Consider the following 16,829-nt stretch of genomic DNA (forward strand, 5'->3'; position numbering starts at 1 on the left):
AGATGACGTAAGCTGCTTGCCGCGCAGTGATGATGGCGGTTCGTGAACGCGCAGTAAAAGTAATGGCTGCTCTGGATCGGCGGGTTCCTAGCCTCGATGATTTCGTGGGTCAAAGCTGGACTGCCTGGGCCGATTGGGCGGGCATGACGCCGGCGGATGGTAAGGAAACACCCTGACACAAACACTGATCGGTACGGAGCCATTTAACGGAAGCAGCAGTGTTTATTTTCGCGGAAACGCAGGACGGAGCTAAACATGTTACCCAAACAAAGACCCTACCGGGTCCTAGTGCTGGGTGGGTAACATGTTGGTCTTCACTAGGTTACAAAAATTATAATTGTAAGGACACAGTCATTGTAGCATGATTTCCACCTGTGTGGTCATAAAACAGTCTGCAGCGTTTAGGGGAGACCATTCGTGTGGAGAAAACCGGCAGGGCTGGCTGACATCTGAGCGGAAGGAAGCTAGTGTGGACGGCTGGCCGTGGAAAGCGAGCATACAAGCTACCATGCGAGCCCGACTAGCCGGTGGCGACGAGGTAGTTAGCATCAGCATGCTAACGCTAGCAGCAGCCGGATTCAGAGCAGACGCCGGTGACGGAGGAGGAGTCTGACGCTTCTGCACCGCTGGCCCATCCTGTGATAGAAGGAAACATTTTGCGTGTCGTTCCCACTTCGCTTCCTTCGCTTCCTAAACAATGATACTCGTGGACTCGCCACACGATTCCTCATATATGTGGCTTCTGCCCACAGTGTTCTTGCTAGCTGAGAGTCACTGTTTGGCGTTTCTCCAGTGCTGCTCTGCCCATTAACTGTCAGATAGTCTCCCCACCACCCAGTGCCATTAGCTACTGCCTGCTGATCGTATACTTGGACTACGAGTACTTCCTGAAGAAACGAGATCTGAGTCAATTACATAACACAGCTTATTAATATGGGCTATGTGTGATGTAAGATGAGCATTACTAATGGTGATACCAACATCACAGCTGACAGTGGCTGTCTTGAACATGTGTTTCAGGGCCTGATGTGGATGACTGCAATAAGAATGGCAAAAAGGCTGCAGAGGCAATGTCACTCAGTAAAGAGGGTAAGTGTGCAGGTTGGAAACATGCCTCATACTTATGGATCTCAGCTTTTCTAACAAACACACCTTTGCACATACACATGCTGGATGCTGTTTATGAGAACATGACACCACAACTCGGGGGTACCTGACAGTGCGTGTGAGGATCACACGGCCATAAGAGCCAGACAAGGCTGATCTGAAGCCCCCACTGTTCTTAGTTTGAATCTGCTGTGCAGGTTTGGTTAAAAAACTTTGGCCAGACTCAGAATGTTTCGTCAAAGTTTAACAATGAAGAGTCTTCACAGAGCTCACGCTGAGTTTCAGGTCGCTTATCATGAACACAGCTTTTGTTGGAAATAGGCTTAAATTTCTATTTTTCTTTTGTAGTTATATTAACAGCTTATAACACTACACAAGCCACATGCTTTGTAATGCTGTGCATTGTAACACGCGTCTGTGACGACGGTGTGTTGGAGCTGGTTTACTGTTCGGTGTGCGGGCAGACGTTCACGTGCAGACGTTCACGGGCAGACGTTCAAACACCTTTTCAGCTGGTGGATACATTTGTGCTGCTGCTACATTTTGCAGCGATAGTTTCACGGCATGTTTTGCAAAGACTGCATTTTGTTCGACATCCTCCTCGTGAAATCCGAACGACATGCATCTGCAGCATGGGTTACATGCAGACAGCTTAATATTTCCATGGCAACCTGTACTCAATGGTTCCCATAAAGCCACTTTAACCATTGCACGTGGAAAAACCCGCGATACGTTGAGTATATTCGATATATCGCACACCCATACCTTGTTAGTGAGTGAAACAAAGCCTGAAAATGTCATCACATTCAACTGAGTCTGCAAATACTTAGTCGGGTAAGTAAGCCCCGACTTACAGCTTCTCCATGGAACAGGCTACACAGTAGAAGCAGATCCAGCAGCACAGCAGGCTACGAGCATGTCAGTCACAAGAAGCACGTGCAGATTTAGGATGTTTGAAACCGTAGGTTCCTCTAAGTGAGCGTACGTCTTTCTGTGTTCTCCACTCTTCTTCAAGACATGTCCATCTTTGGCCTCTACCCTGGCCATGACGACTTCTACCTGGTGGTTTGCAGCCATTGCGGGCAGGTCGTGAAGCCACAGGCCTTTGAAAAGCACTGCGAGCGGAGACACGGGCCTGTGGCCAAGCTGTACGCCCGCTTACGCTCTCCCACCCCGGCACCGCAACCCCAACAGAGAAGCCATCACGGCCCCTCTCCTCCTCATGGGACCAACGCTGCTTCGTGGGAGGGTCGAAACCAGGGAGTCGGGCAGCTCCGGGCGGCTCCACCTTCACCCGTCACACCACCACAGTACAGATACTCGAAAACTTCCAAGGACGGAGTGCGGTAAGAACACAGTCCAGTCAAAATGTCCGAGCTTGATTAAAGCAATAATAGATGATGTCAGCTGTTCAGAGTGTAGTGGCTAGCTTGGATTGGACGTGCAATGATTTTGTTCGTCTAAATCCTCTGTACAAATGTTGTAATGTGTTCTTATATCTAATTGAAATGACAAACAGCGAGTGTTGGCCTCTCTTTGTAGCGAGTCATCCAAACCACACAGCAGCACATTAATGACTAACCTTTAAACCTGATGCTCTTTGTCACTGTGCTAATGTGTTTGCATTATTACCCTAGCTCTGTAGCTAGCTGAAGCTCCAGTGAGCCATAGTCATAATCTTTGATCAGGTAACAGCAGAACCGTATGTTCTGGTGCATCATGTCTAGATGGAAGCTAGCACCATGGATCCTCCATGGATGCTGACTGTAGAATAACACCTGTCATAACAGCCAAGCTAAACCTTTTCTTGGGGATGAAAGGCTGTTGGCTGTTTTTGAACTCGGTGCTTGCTGGAGTCTGGGGACCACAGACAGGGTTGCACCCAGAAATGAGGTGGGACTTGTCTGTGGTAGAATCTGTCTCAGCTCATCGCCACTCGAGTTTTCTCTCAAATACACATTTGACTTTTTTATTTTGGAGTTTTGGTGAGTTGAAGCCCTTTGGCGTGTCCTGATGTGTGCTACGCGTAACCTGCTCGTGGCAGCACCCGTGTCATCGTTCCAGCTGGTAGGAAAGGATTGGTGTTTGGAGAGAAGCCGGCATGAAAGTGGGCATCTTCTTCAGTTCCTGACATACTTGGTGGAGCGTGGTGGATTATCATGTTAAAGTTATTAATCACAGCTCAGTACAAAAGCCTCACACACCTTTCTATCCAAACCTTGTGTTTGCGACCAATCAGCACAGAGCTGTGTTAGAGAGACGAACACGTGATCTGAGCGAGCACAGCTAATGTAGAGCGCAGGACTGAAACATTAGAGCCCTCTTATTCACACATGGTTGTTTTTCATTGGCTACAATGACAAACTGTGAACTTCTTCTCTCGTCACCAAGACACTCCCCACTGGAGAAGTCCCACAGCAGTCACTTTGACTCTTCGGTATTCAAGCAGCCACCACCTCTCGAGCCTCCCATGAGCTCCCCACCTCCGTCTCTCAGAGATCCCCCTTGGCCACACGGAGCTACTCCGCCTGGTAGATCTTCACCCAGTGACAGGCACCCCACAGTGAGAAAGGATTCCACTCAAACCTCCGCTGCCACACGCCACCGCATCCCCAGACCCTACAACAAAGTGGCTTCCAGTGAGTACAAGTTCAGACGTGCAGGCAATAGAGAAAGTAGATGTCAGTAGAAGTGTGGTGCGTTCCCGAATAAGTCGGAAGTCGATGCCAAGTTTTAAAGGTTTTTGTTTCCCACTCGGAAAGTCCGAGCCAACCAATGTGACCCGAGGTAGCAATCCAAGATGGCGGCACTGTTAAAACAAGCCGAGCGTCACTCCGAGCTATTCTGGAACGCTGCGTTCATGTGTCTGTGCGATGTCTTTGTTCTGTTTGAGTCTGCAGCCGGCGTCTGCTGACACACAGCGTGACGCGCTGTGATGCATCATGAAGGATCAGCCTGCCGAGTGCAGAGAGCGCAGCTGCGGCCATCTGCAGCCGCGCTCCGGCCGCGCTGCAGACGGCCGTTTGCTTTCAAATAGAATGAAACCGTGTGTCCACACGTGTGGACAACAGACGTGAGCTTGTGCTGTCACACTGTGGCTCACGTGGCTTCTGTGTGTCCTCAGAGAGGAAGTGCGACTTGGACAAACACTGCGGCGTCCTTGACCCCGACAGGAAGAAAGTGTGCACCCGCCTCCTGACATGCAATGTAAGCAACACACACACACACACACACGCGTGCTGTCCCATGTTAGTGCCTCAGTGTGGGTAAGTACAGGGTGAGGCGTGCTGTCAGGCTGTGACCCAGTGACAGGGCAGCGTGTGGGCTTCGAGCCTGTCCGCCATGTTCAGCCCTCACGCACACTCATCATGCTGTTATCACTGAACGTTTGTGTAAACCTGTGTGTCACATGTCATTCTGTCATTGAAGTTGTCCTGCACAGCCGTGAGTCCTTTTTGTTTTCCACTGGATCGATCTCCTCAACAATGTGATATCAAATATGTGACAGTTTTCCACAGTGGAGAATCCCATCGTGGTCTTCACCACAGCTCTCCCACTTTCAAACTGGTGTGAGGTCCAGTCTGTCCCAAACTCGGTGTCTTTCCATCTCGTGTTGAGCTCTGGAAGCACCAATAAAGCCTATTCTTCATAATATTTCCAGAAACATCTCCTGTGCTCCTTACACGTCACCATAGGTGTGGCTGAAACGTCGCAGTATAGAGTAACAATGCAGGATTGGAACGGGCAGTGAACAGGACACGTGCAGTGCATCAACACAACACGCTCTGACAGTGATTCACACACGGCTCCAACCTGCCACGGAGCATCCTGAAACAGGTGGTGGCCATACGTCAGTCACACTGGAGGGAGGTTCACAACACGCTGTGGCTGAGCTCCCTGCACTGAAGACAACAGCTGATAAAAGACTGCAGTGCAGGAACAACTCCAAGCTGTCCATCGACATGTGAAGGAAACGAAAGGCAGGAGAGCCAGGACCGCCCACTGCTGGGACAGGAAAAAGCCGCCTTGGCGTTTACCACAGTGCACGACGAGACCATCAGAGAACAGAGCGAGGCCTACCAAGGAGACGACACAGTAGCTACAGTCAGACACCATTGCTGCCTCTGGCCTGACGGTGTGCGAGGCATCATGAGATCTGAAGACTACCAGTGTAGGGTCAGTGTGAGACAGCTGGGTCAGAGGTCACGGGACCAGCAGGACCAGGACCCCGACACGCCTCTGTTTGTGTGAAGACGACACGCTAATCTGAATCCCACTGATCACGCATGGAGACGTTTCAGAACTGCGCCCTTCAGATGGCAGTTTGCAAAAGGAGAGCGGTCGACCATCGCAGGCCAGACGTGCAGCTTGTTGATGAGAGAGGTGACCGACTGCAGTTATTCTTCTGAGCTGTGTGTGAAACGCTGTCAAGTCTTTAGTGTTGATCCACTGCACATACAGGAAGTAAACATGTGTACACCAAAACAGCTCTGTGGGAGAAATGGTGCTTCTGCTGGGAACACTGGGGGGTTCGTACGGGCGCTTCATTAATGGGGGACAACTTGTGCTGTGTTCAGATGAAAATGTCCTCGACTGTGGGAGGAGTTTAATGTGGACTCTATAGGTGGGGGATGATGTCATCTTTCAAAAGCACTGTTATACTGAATCGATTCTGAAACTCCACAGTATCCAGTCAGTCCCATCACACAGGCCTGCTCAGATCCACAGCAAACACACAATCTGATCTGTCCTTCCCTCAGATTCACTCCATCCACCAGAGGAGGAAGGTGGTGGGCCGCAGCAAGAACTTTGACCAGCTAGTGGCAGAACTCAAGACCAGGGTTCGAGAGAAAGGGAGCCCAGCCCTGGAGGGAGGCTCCTCGACGGGACAGTCCCTCAGCCCAGAGGCCCCCAGGGAGCAAGCTGGTACTCCACACTGCAGGAGACCTTTGGTCACCCTCCCTGCCTTCAGGTTGTGAAGAATGCTGAAGCTAAGGATGCTTATAGAAGAAGTTAGGACTCTTCTAGAGATAAATAACCATCTTTTTACTGATTATAGTGGCTCAAACATGGTTTGGCTTGCAGGATTCATGTGTAGTCAGCTGCTGGGCAACTGTTTTATCAAGCAGCTAACAGCTGCTGCTGTAACATAGACGTGCTGGACTGATGGTCTGCTAAACTAACACCCAGGTGTTCGTTCTGTTACATAATCCCCAAACAGAGCAAGTTTAAAGGCTTCTCAGATGAGTCCACCAGTTCGCGGCTCAGTACAGCGTGTGCATCAAGTGTAGGGAAGGAGCTGATGTGGTGCTGCTGAGGGTGTAACTGGATCTGGATGGTCCTGTGTGTGTTCTAGTTGGCCTACGGCTGTGGTAGAGAGTGCCCCAGAGGAGGAGAGCCAGCGGTCGGATGAGGGTAATCCCAGAGTCCCCTCGCCTCTGGTCCACGGACGAATCTCGAGCGATGAAAGCGAGGCCGAAGGAAACGACGAGCGAGCTGAGTTTCCATCTTCGGCTGCGCATCCCAGACCAGCGGCGGTGAGACTTACTGGGGCTCAGCAGCCACAGAGCCCAGCCTCTGATCACCACAGGCTGAGACGTTACACAGGGACAGGAGGACGCCCATGCTGTGTCCTCATGTCCCCAAGGACACAGGGGAGACGCACACACGGGAGACGCACACACGGGAGACGCACACACAGGAGACGCGCACACACAGGAGACGCACACACAGGAGACGAACAGCAGACACACACACAGCAGACGCGCACACAGGAGACGCGCACACAGGAGACGCACACACAGGAGACGCGCACACACAGGAGACGCACACACAGGAGACGAACAGCAGACACACACACACAGCAGACGCACACACAGCAGACGCACACACACACAGCAGACGCACACACAGGAGACACACAGCAGACACACGCACAGCAGACACACACACGGCAGACGCACACACGGGAGACGCACACACGGGAGACACACACACAGCAGACGCACACACAGGAGACACACACACAGCGACACGCACACAGCAGACGCGCGCACAGCAGACACACACACAGCAGACGAACAGCAGACACACACACAGCAGACGCACACACGGGAGACACACACACAGCGACACGCACACAGCAGACGCGCGCACAGCAGACACGCACACAGCAGACACACACACAGCAGACGAACAGCAGACACACACACAGCAGACGCACACACGGGAGACGCACACACGGGAGACACACACACGGGAGACACACACACGGGAGACGCACAGCAGACGCACGCACAGCAGACGCACACACGGCAGACGCACACACGGCAGACGCACACACGGCAGACGCACGCACAGCAGACGCGCACACAACAGACGCGCACACAGCAGACGCACACACAGCAGACGCGCGCACAGCAGACGCACACACACACACAACAGACGCACACACAACAGACGCACACACAGCAGACGCACACACAACAGACGCACACACAACAGACGCGCACACAACAGACGCACACACAGCAGACGCGCGCACAGCAGACGCACACACAGCAGACACACACACACACAGCAGACACACACACACACAGCAGACGCACGCACAGCAGACACACACACAGGAGACACACACACGGCAGACACACACACGGCAGACACACACACAGCAGACGCACACACGGCAGACACACACACGGCAGACACACACACGGGAGACACACACACAGCAGACGCACACACGGGAGACACACACACAGCAGACACACACACAGGAGACACACACACGGCAGACACACACACAGGAGACACACACACGGCAGACACACACACAGCAGACGCACACACAGGAGACACACACACGGCAGACACACACACGGGAGACACACACACAGCAGACGCACACACGGGAGACACACACACAGCAGACGCACACACAGGAGACACACACACGGCAGACACACACACGGCAGACACACGCACGGCAGACACACGCACGGCAGACACACGCACGGGAGACGCACACACGGGAGACGCACACACAGCAGACGCACACACGGGAGACACACACAGCAGACGCACACACAGCAGACACACAGCAGACACACGGGAGACACACACACGGGAGACGCACACACAGCAGACACACACACAGGAGACACACACACGGCAGACACACACACGGGAGACGCACACACAGCAGACGCACACACGGGAGACGCACACACGGCAGACACACACACGGGAGACGCACACACAGCAGACACACACACGGGAGACGCACACACGGCAGACACACACACGGGAGACGCACACACAGCAGACACACACACGGGAGACGCACACACAGCAGACGCACACACGGCAGACACACAGCAGACGCACACACAGCAGACGCACACACACACAGGAGACACACAGCAGACGCGCACACACACACAGGAGACACACAGCAGACGCGCACACACACACAGGAGACACACAGCAGACGCACACACAGCAGACGCACACACAGCAGACGCACACACAGCAGACACACACACAGGAGACGCACACACGGGAGACACACACACAGCAGACACACAGCAGACACACACACAGCAGACGCACACACGGGAGACACACACACAGCAGACACACACACAGCAGACGCACACAGGAGACACACACACAGGAGACACACAGCAGACGCACACACAGGAGACACACAGCAGACGCACACACAGCAGACGCACACACAGGAGACGCACACACAGGAGACACACAGCAGACACACAGCAGACACACACACAGCAGACACACACACAGCAGACACACACACAGCAGACACACACACGGGAGACACACACACGGGAGACACACACACAGCAGACGCACACACGGGAGACGCACACACAGGAGACACACAGCAGACACACACACGGCAGACACACACACGGCAGACGCACACACGGCAGACGCACACACGGCAGACGCACACACGGGAGACGCACACACAGCAGACGCACACACAGCAGATGCACACACGGGAGACACACACACAGCAGACGCACACACAGGAGACGCACACACAGGAGACACACAGCAGACACACACACAGCAGACACACACACGGCAGACGCACACACGGCAGACGCACACACGGCAGACGCACACACGGGAGACGCACACACAGCAGACGCACACACAGCAGATGCACACAGGAGACACACACACGGCAGACGCACACACGGCAGACACACACACAGGAGACACACACACAGCAGACACACACACAGGAGACACACACACAGCAGACACACACACAGGAGACACACACACAGGAGACACACAGCAGACGCACACACAGGAGACACACAGCAGACACACACACAGGAGACACACAGCAGACGCACACACAGCAGACACACACACAGGAGACACACAGCAGACACACACACAGCAGACGCACACACAGCAGACGCACACACAGCAGACGCACACACAGCAGATGCACACAGGAGACACACACACAGGAGACACACAGCAGACGCACACACAGGAGACACACAGCAGACGCACACACAGCAGACGCACACACAGGAGACACACACACAGGAGACACACACACAGGAGACACACACACAGGAGACACACAGCAGACGCACACACAGGAGACACACAGCAGACACACACACAGGAGACACAGCAGACGCACACACAGCAGACACACACACAGGAGACACACAGCAGACACACACACAGCAGACACACACACAGCAGACACACACACGGCAGACGCACACACGGGAGACGCACACACGGGAGACACACACACAGCAGACGCACACACGGGAGACACACACACAGCAGACGCACACACGGGAGACGCACAGCAGACGCACACACAGCAGACGCACACACAGCAGACGCACACACAGCAGATGCACACAGGAGACACACACACAGGAGACACACAGCAGACGCACACACAGGAGACACACAGCAGACGCACACACAGCAGACGCACACACAGGAGACACACACACAGGAGACACACACACAGGAGACACACACACAGGAGACACACAGCAGACGCACACACAGGAGACACACAGCAGACACACACACAGGAGACACACAGCAGACGCACACACAGCAGACACACACACAGGAGACACACAGCAGACACACACACAGCAGACACACACACAGCAGACACACACACGGGAGACGCACACACAGCAGACGCACACACGGGAGACACACACACAGCAGACGCACACACGGGAGACACACACACAGCAGACGCACACACGGGAGACGCACAGCAGACGCACACACAGGAGACGCACACACAGCAGACGCACACACAGGAGACGCACACACAGCAGACACACACACAGCAGACACACACACGGCAGACGCACACACAGCAGATGCACACACAGGAGACACACACACAGCAGACGCACACACAGGAGACACACAGCAGACGCACACACAGGAGACACACACACAGCAGACACACACACAGCAGACACACACACAGCAGACGCACACACAGGAGACACACACACAGCAGACGCACACACAGGAGACACACACACAGCAGACGCACACACAGGAGACACACAGCAGACGCACACACAGGAGACACACAGCAGACGCACACACAGGAGACACACGGGAGACGCACACACAGCAGACGCACACACGGGAGACGCACACACAGCAGACGCACACACAGCAGACGCACACACAGCAGATGCACACAGGAGACACACACACAGCAGACACACACACAGCAGACACACACACGGCAGACGCACACACGGCAGACACACACACGGCAGACACACACACAGGAGACACACACACAGCAGACACACACACAGGAGACACACAGCAGACGCACACACAGGAGACACACAGCAGACACACACACAGGAGACGCACACACAGCAGACACACACACAGCAGACACACACACGGCAGACGCACACACGGCAGACACACACACGGCAGACACACACACAGGAGACACACACACAGCAGACACACACACAGGAGACACACAGCAGACGCACACACAGGAGACACACACACAGGAGACACACAGCAGACGCACACACAGCAGACACACACACAGGAGACACACAGCAGACACACACACAGCAGACACACACACAGCAGACACACACACAGCAGACACACACACAGCAGACGCACACACAGGAGACGCACACACAGCAGACGCACACACAGCAGATGCACACAGGAGACACACACACAGGAGACACACAGCAGACGCACACACAGCAGACACACACACAGGAGACACACAGCAGACACACACACAGCAGACACACACACAGGAGACACACACACAGGAGACACACACACAGGAGACACACACACAGGAGACACACACAGCAGACACACACACAGGAGACACACAGCAGACGCACACACAGCAGACACACACACAGGAGACACACAGCAGACACACACACAGCAGACACACACACAGGAGACACACAGCAGACACACACACAGCAGACACACACACAGGAGACACACACACAGGAGACACACACACAGGAGACACACACACACACAGCAGACACACAGCAGACACACACACAGCAGACACACACACAGCAGACACACACACGGGAGACACACACACAGCAGACACACACACAGGAGACACACAGCAGACACACACACAGCAGACACACACACAGCAGACACACACACAGCAGACACACACACGGGAGACACACAGCAGACACACACACAGCAGACACACACACAGCAGACACACACACAGGAGACACACAGCAGACACACACACAGCAGACACACACACAGCAGACACACACACAGCAGACGCACACACAGCAGACGCACACACAGCAGACGCACACACAGCAGACGCACACACAGCAGACGCACACACAGCAGACGCACACACAGCAGACGCACACACAGCAGACGCACACACAGCAGACGCACACACAGGAGACGCACACACAGCAGACGCACACACAGCAGACGCACACACAGCAGACGCACACACAGCAGACGCACACACAGGAGACACACAGCAGACACACACACAGCAGACACACACACAGCAGACGCACACACAGCAGACGCACACACAGCAGACGCACACACGGGGGACACAGGCTGTGATAATGAGACCTGTGTGTCTCTTGTGTGTGTGTGTGTGTGTGTGTGTGTGTGTGTGTGTGTGTGTGTGTGTGTGTGTGTGTGTGTGTGGATAAAGCAGCATGGTTGCAGTGGTGCCACAGGCTCTTCCAGGCACTTCTCTGAGAGACTGACTGCAAACGGTGCTGGAATAGATACAAATACAAAAGTAGACGTGTGAAAAGCAACTCAAAGGATTTTGTGAAGTTCCAAAACAAACAGTTGTGTTGAATGTAAACTCAGACAGCAGCATATCTGCACAGCCTCTGTGCTCGGTGTTTAAAGGTGTGTTCTTGTTTTTAAAGGTGTGCTCGTTCGGAAGCCGTGTGTTGGGTCAGGGCATCTACACGTTTGACAGGAGACTACACCACCTGAGGTCTGCCTTCAGCAGCATGCTGGAACAGCACATCAGCGCCCATCTTTGGAAGTAAGACGTCCCTGTGAACAGAGCTTCATGTGAATATATGTGTGTTTACTACTCAGAGTTACTGTCAGCAGCTGTGGTGCAACAATGGAGCGACCCACGGACACCGGGGTCAGTGTCAGTACTGGGAGCACCCTGACTGCACCCTGCACAGGCTGCACAGGTAGTGCTCCAGCTGTGTGCTTTTCAGCTGGTTTGCTGCCTTCCCTGCACAGCCTCAACAGCATGCAGGAGTCTCCAGGAGATGGACAGATGCTGCAGGAGGTGCTTAACCCACATCAAGACTGGTGTCTGCTCCTCTGTGTGGGAACTCTGAGCACTGCCAGAGCCCCACAGGACGATCTGCAGCAGGCCACGGGTGTGAATGTCTCTGACATTATATTCTGTGCTTTAGACAGAGCAGTTCACCCTGACTGTGACACACATGGAGATGCTGACTGTAGCCTAGTTCAGCACGACAGGTTTGGTTGTCAGTCAGTGCTGATGTGGGAGCATGCCCTGACACTGTCAGCCGTGAACAGCAGCATGGAAAAGAGTTGGAGCTGCTTTGGTTCACTGTAAAAAGCCCAAACATTATCAAACAGTGTAGCTCCTTTTGTTCCTGACACAGGAAATGTGTGAGACACTGTCCTGCTGGAAGCTTCCATTAGAAAATGGATGCAGTGTGTTGATAAAGCGATGGATGCAGTCGGCAACAATACAGGTAGGCTGTGGCATTAAAACCACTCGGTCCGTAACGTCACATCAGTGGGACTCGTTCAGGCAGAGCCGGACAGACAGAGCAGCAGTGTGACATGCTCACGATGCCACGTGTAACGTTCTTCCTCCATCAGATGCTCGGTCTGAGCCTGAGCAGGTCCTGAGGAGCTGTCGTATGGCAGCAGTTTCCTGCTAACAACGTGTCTGCTGACATGCTGGGCAGTGCAGGAACAGACACTCAGGGCTTACATGTTACAGCAGCACAAACAAGGCTGGCACAGAGGTGCACCCTGGGTTGTTTGGTTCAACACCCCCTCAGAAGATGACCTCACAGTGCTGTCTGGGCTTTATGTTCCCCGTGGCAGGGTGAGGCGGGGGTGTGGCCACTGTAAACATGGCTGTGCTGTCAGACACTGCAGGTGGGCTCATCTGTTCTTTTTTCCCTCTGTCCAGGAAAATACCTCAAGCTGCAGACCTTCAGTCTCCTCCTCCTCCAGCCAAGACCATCACATCCGTGTCTCCCACCATCATGTCCTCCTCTTTATCACATTCTAAGGTTCGCACAGGAAGTCATATTAGCTCCTCCCTCAAAACGGCGTCATCCTCATCATCTTCCAGTCGAGGGCCGGGGAGGCCCCCGACATCCACGCAGTTGGAGAACTACGGGAGCAATAGCAGCAGCAGCATCGCCGGTAGTCACGGGCGACCCAAGAATCCAGTCGGACGTCCCAGCAAGCAAATGCTGAAGCTGCGAGAGCAAGTCGCTACAGCCGCTGTTCTCCGCAAGCGCAAAGTCCCATCCCAGGAAGGAGAGCACTCGGGTCCCGACAGGAACTGCATCGTCCTCCAGGACAGGGGCCGCCCGCCTTCCAACACGTCGTCTTTATCTTCCAAAGCGCACGCACAGACCAATGGCACGCTCTCCCCCAGCAGCAAACCCCACCCCCAGCCTTCCCCCACAGACGCCCAGTCGCCGAGCACAAAGGCTATTTGGACTTACAGACGGACACACCCTCCTCTGGGGGACCCTTCTCCCACCGCCAATTCCCACAGCCGTGCTTGCGTGGGAGACTCAGGGCTGCACGGGCAGGGCAGCGGGAGGGTCTTTGAGCACCAGATGGGAACGGTGAAGAAACGCAAAGCTGGTCGTACGGAGGATAACGCTCCCTCCTCTAAGCCTTCAGCCCACTGCCTGACTTCCTCCTCTTCTTCCAGCTCTGCCACTTCGTCTCCACGCTCAAACTTCTACCCCTGGAAAGACAATAAAAGCGGGACGCTTTCTGGGGGTGTGGAGAAGAAACTGGGCACACAGAAGGTAGGTTTGGACGAGGGGAAATGGGTGTACTGAGCAGTTCCAGTCCACACTTGGCCCCTGCAAAGGCGACTAGGAGTAACCCTTGAAGCTCTTTTGAGAACGGAGTGGTTTCTGTTGTGTTTCTGCTTGTATGGCTGCGTTAGTGAGGGCGGCCTCTGCCTGTGCAGCTACCTCGCAGCTCGTCACCTGTGTTCACTGGTGTAGCTGATGAGACTGCCTCTGCACAGCTGAAAGGATGCTGCCAGTCAGACAGTTTGTACCGTGCAACCAGCTCAGTGCCTCACAGTGCATGTAGAGGAATCATGTTTCTGCATAGACGCAGCAGTGTACTGCTGACGTGTTGAAGGTGCAGCTGCTGCCCTCTGGGTAATTACAAAGTGCCATAGATAAGTCAGGTCATACTCCTCAGAGTCTCTGTTGTCAGCGACGTAGTCTTGGACTAGACTAACACAGGTCTGCTGCAAGGTATTAAAAATGACTATTACTCAACCGAGAGCTGTTTCCATGACGATCAGTGACGCCCAGCAGCGGTGGACAGAAATTCCCGCCACGCTCCGAGGAGCGGTCTTAAACTGGCTCTGTGTGAAACATGGATCTTTGTTTATTATGAAGTGAATGCAAAGAGCAGCTGTCTAAACAAAAGTAATAATTTGACTAATTTTCTTCTGTCCTACAGCCAAAACTGCACCATTAAGTGTGCCTGCCTTACAAGCCACGATGAGGGAGCCAGCTCTGCTCAGTCCAGGACTGAGCCAACAGGACTGTGTGTGTCTGTGTGTGCCTTCTGTCTGTGGAGCGTACGCTCGGGTGTGGATGTGACCGCTTGTTTGTATGTGCAGTGTCGATGTAGTGTGGATCGCAGCTGGGTGTGTAGGTCTGGGTGAGTGAAGGAGGGTGGGAGGAAGTTCAGAGCGTATGGATTTAGAAATACCTCACGACCATCTGGTTATGCTGCTAAATGAAATGTTGGTTTATAAAAATTGATTAAAAATGTCATTTTCACTTGGTTTCTGTCACTTCTTTATCACTTTGGAAATGTGCTCTCATGTTGGGCTGAAGTCAGTGGTGCACGTTTTACAATTAGAAACTAGATGATGTGACTGCATTAACACATTTATCCCCACAGCTGCCTCAAGCTGCTTTGTTATTAAAGACTGCTGTAATAGAGGGAAACCCCAACAATGACCCTCTGACAGAACCGGGCTGAGGAGGGGGCAGCCGTCACGCCTGGTAGGGAGTGAGGGGACACGTGGAAGGTGGCCAGGGCTTAAATGATTAAATGCAAAGAGTGAGTGAAGACACAGCAGATTCAGGGTCACCTGATCCAGCCTTAACTACATACTTGATCATCTTAAAAGTCTGACATCTATCAGTACCATAGTACTATGAAGTCTTTTAGATTAAGATTGTGTATGAGGAGCAGAATTTGAGTCTGGATCAACAGGCAGACTGTCTCGAGTACCTGCCAGTACTCTGGCTGCAGCATGTTGGAACAAATAAAGGAAACGGGACATTTTTAGGATCGCCTAATATCAAATTACTGCAGTCCAAGCTACATCCAATAAATGCACAAACTAGTTTTTCACTATTACTCTGAGACAATATCTTTATAATTTTAGATTTTTTTTGTGTATTTGCATTTTCCGCACTGAAGGACATCTCTTGGTCACAGGCCAAGGTAATGCCACCCAGAGTAAGAATCTGCTTAGATACCATATTTCTAAGCTTTTCAGGGCCGAGTACAATAACCTCAGTTTGATCTGAATTAAGAAGCAGAAAGTTAGCGGCCATCCAGGTCTTTATGTCTTTAAGACATTCCTGCAGTTTAACTCATTGGTGTGTGTTATCTGGCTTCATGGACAGATAGAGCTGGGTGTCATCTGCATAGCAGTGTAAATGTATGCTATGTCTTCTAATGATGCTGCCTAAGGCAGGGTCCAAACTTTTTGCAAAGAGGACCAGATTTGGGAAGTTGAGCATGTGTGTGGGCCGACCATTCAGCCCGAAATATTTTGAACCATTAACATTAAATGCAAATGAACGACTTTATACGGACCCTGCAGGGGACATGGGAGAAAACAA

The 16,829-nt window shown here is 53.1% G+C and overlaps 1 protein-coding gene across 3 annotated transcripts; it reads left to right on the plus strand.

The window, feature by feature from the left end:
- The first annotated feature begins 1 nt into the window (after nucleotide 1).
- On the plus strand, nucleotides 2-15,749 carry atxn7l2a (ataxin 7-like 2a). Of its 3 annotated transcripts, XM_085405443.1 has the most exons (10): nucleotides 3-159; nucleotides 1,021-1,089; nucleotides 2,123-2,453; nucleotides 3,499-3,746; nucleotides 4,232-4,314; nucleotides 5,868-6,079; nucleotides 6,464-6,644; nucleotides 12,615-12,736; nucleotides 13,886-14,747; nucleotides 15,424-15,742. In XM_085405443.1, the coding sequence occupies exons 1-10, from the start codon at nucleotides 30-32 to the stop codon at nucleotides 15,439-15,441; spliced, it is 2,256 nt and encodes a 751-aa protein (XP_085261569.1). In that variant the 5' UTR covers nucleotides 3-29; the 3' UTR covers nucleotides 15,442-15,742. The 3 variants fall into 3 exon arrangements, with proteins under 3 accessions (XP_085261570.1, XP_085261569.1, XP_085261571.1); XM_085405444.1 differs by having other exon boundaries at nucleotides 2-159; nucleotides 13,886-15,746; XM_085405445.1 differs by lacking the exon at nucleotides 1,021-1,089 and having other exon boundaries at nucleotides 15-159; nucleotides 13,886-15,749.
- The last annotated feature ends 1,080 nt before the right edge of the window (nucleotides 15,750-16,829 follow it).

Source organism: Rhamphochromis longiceps, linkage group LG5 (genome assembly GCF_057381845.1).
Source record: "Rhamphochromis longiceps isolate RC_006_pf linkage group LG5, R_longiceps_female_GT1.1, whole genome shotgun sequence".
Lineage (NCBI taxonomy): Eukaryota > Metazoa > Chordata > Actinopteri > Cichliformes > Cichlidae > Rhamphochromis > Rhamphochromis longiceps.

Coding starts and splice junctions, on each gene's coding strand:
- atxn7l2a (XM_085405444.1), top strand. CDS start 30: ATGATGGCGGTTCGTGAACGCGCAGTAAAAGTAATGGCTGCTCTGGAT. Junction 1,090..2,122: donor AATGTCACTCAGTAAAGAGG/GTAAGTGTGCAG, acceptor CTCTTCTTCAAG/ACATGTCCATCTTTGGCCTC. Junction 6,645..12,614: donor CGCATCCCAGACCAGCGGCG/GTGAGACTTACT, acceptor TTGTTTTTAAAG/GTGTGCTCGTTCGGAAGCCG.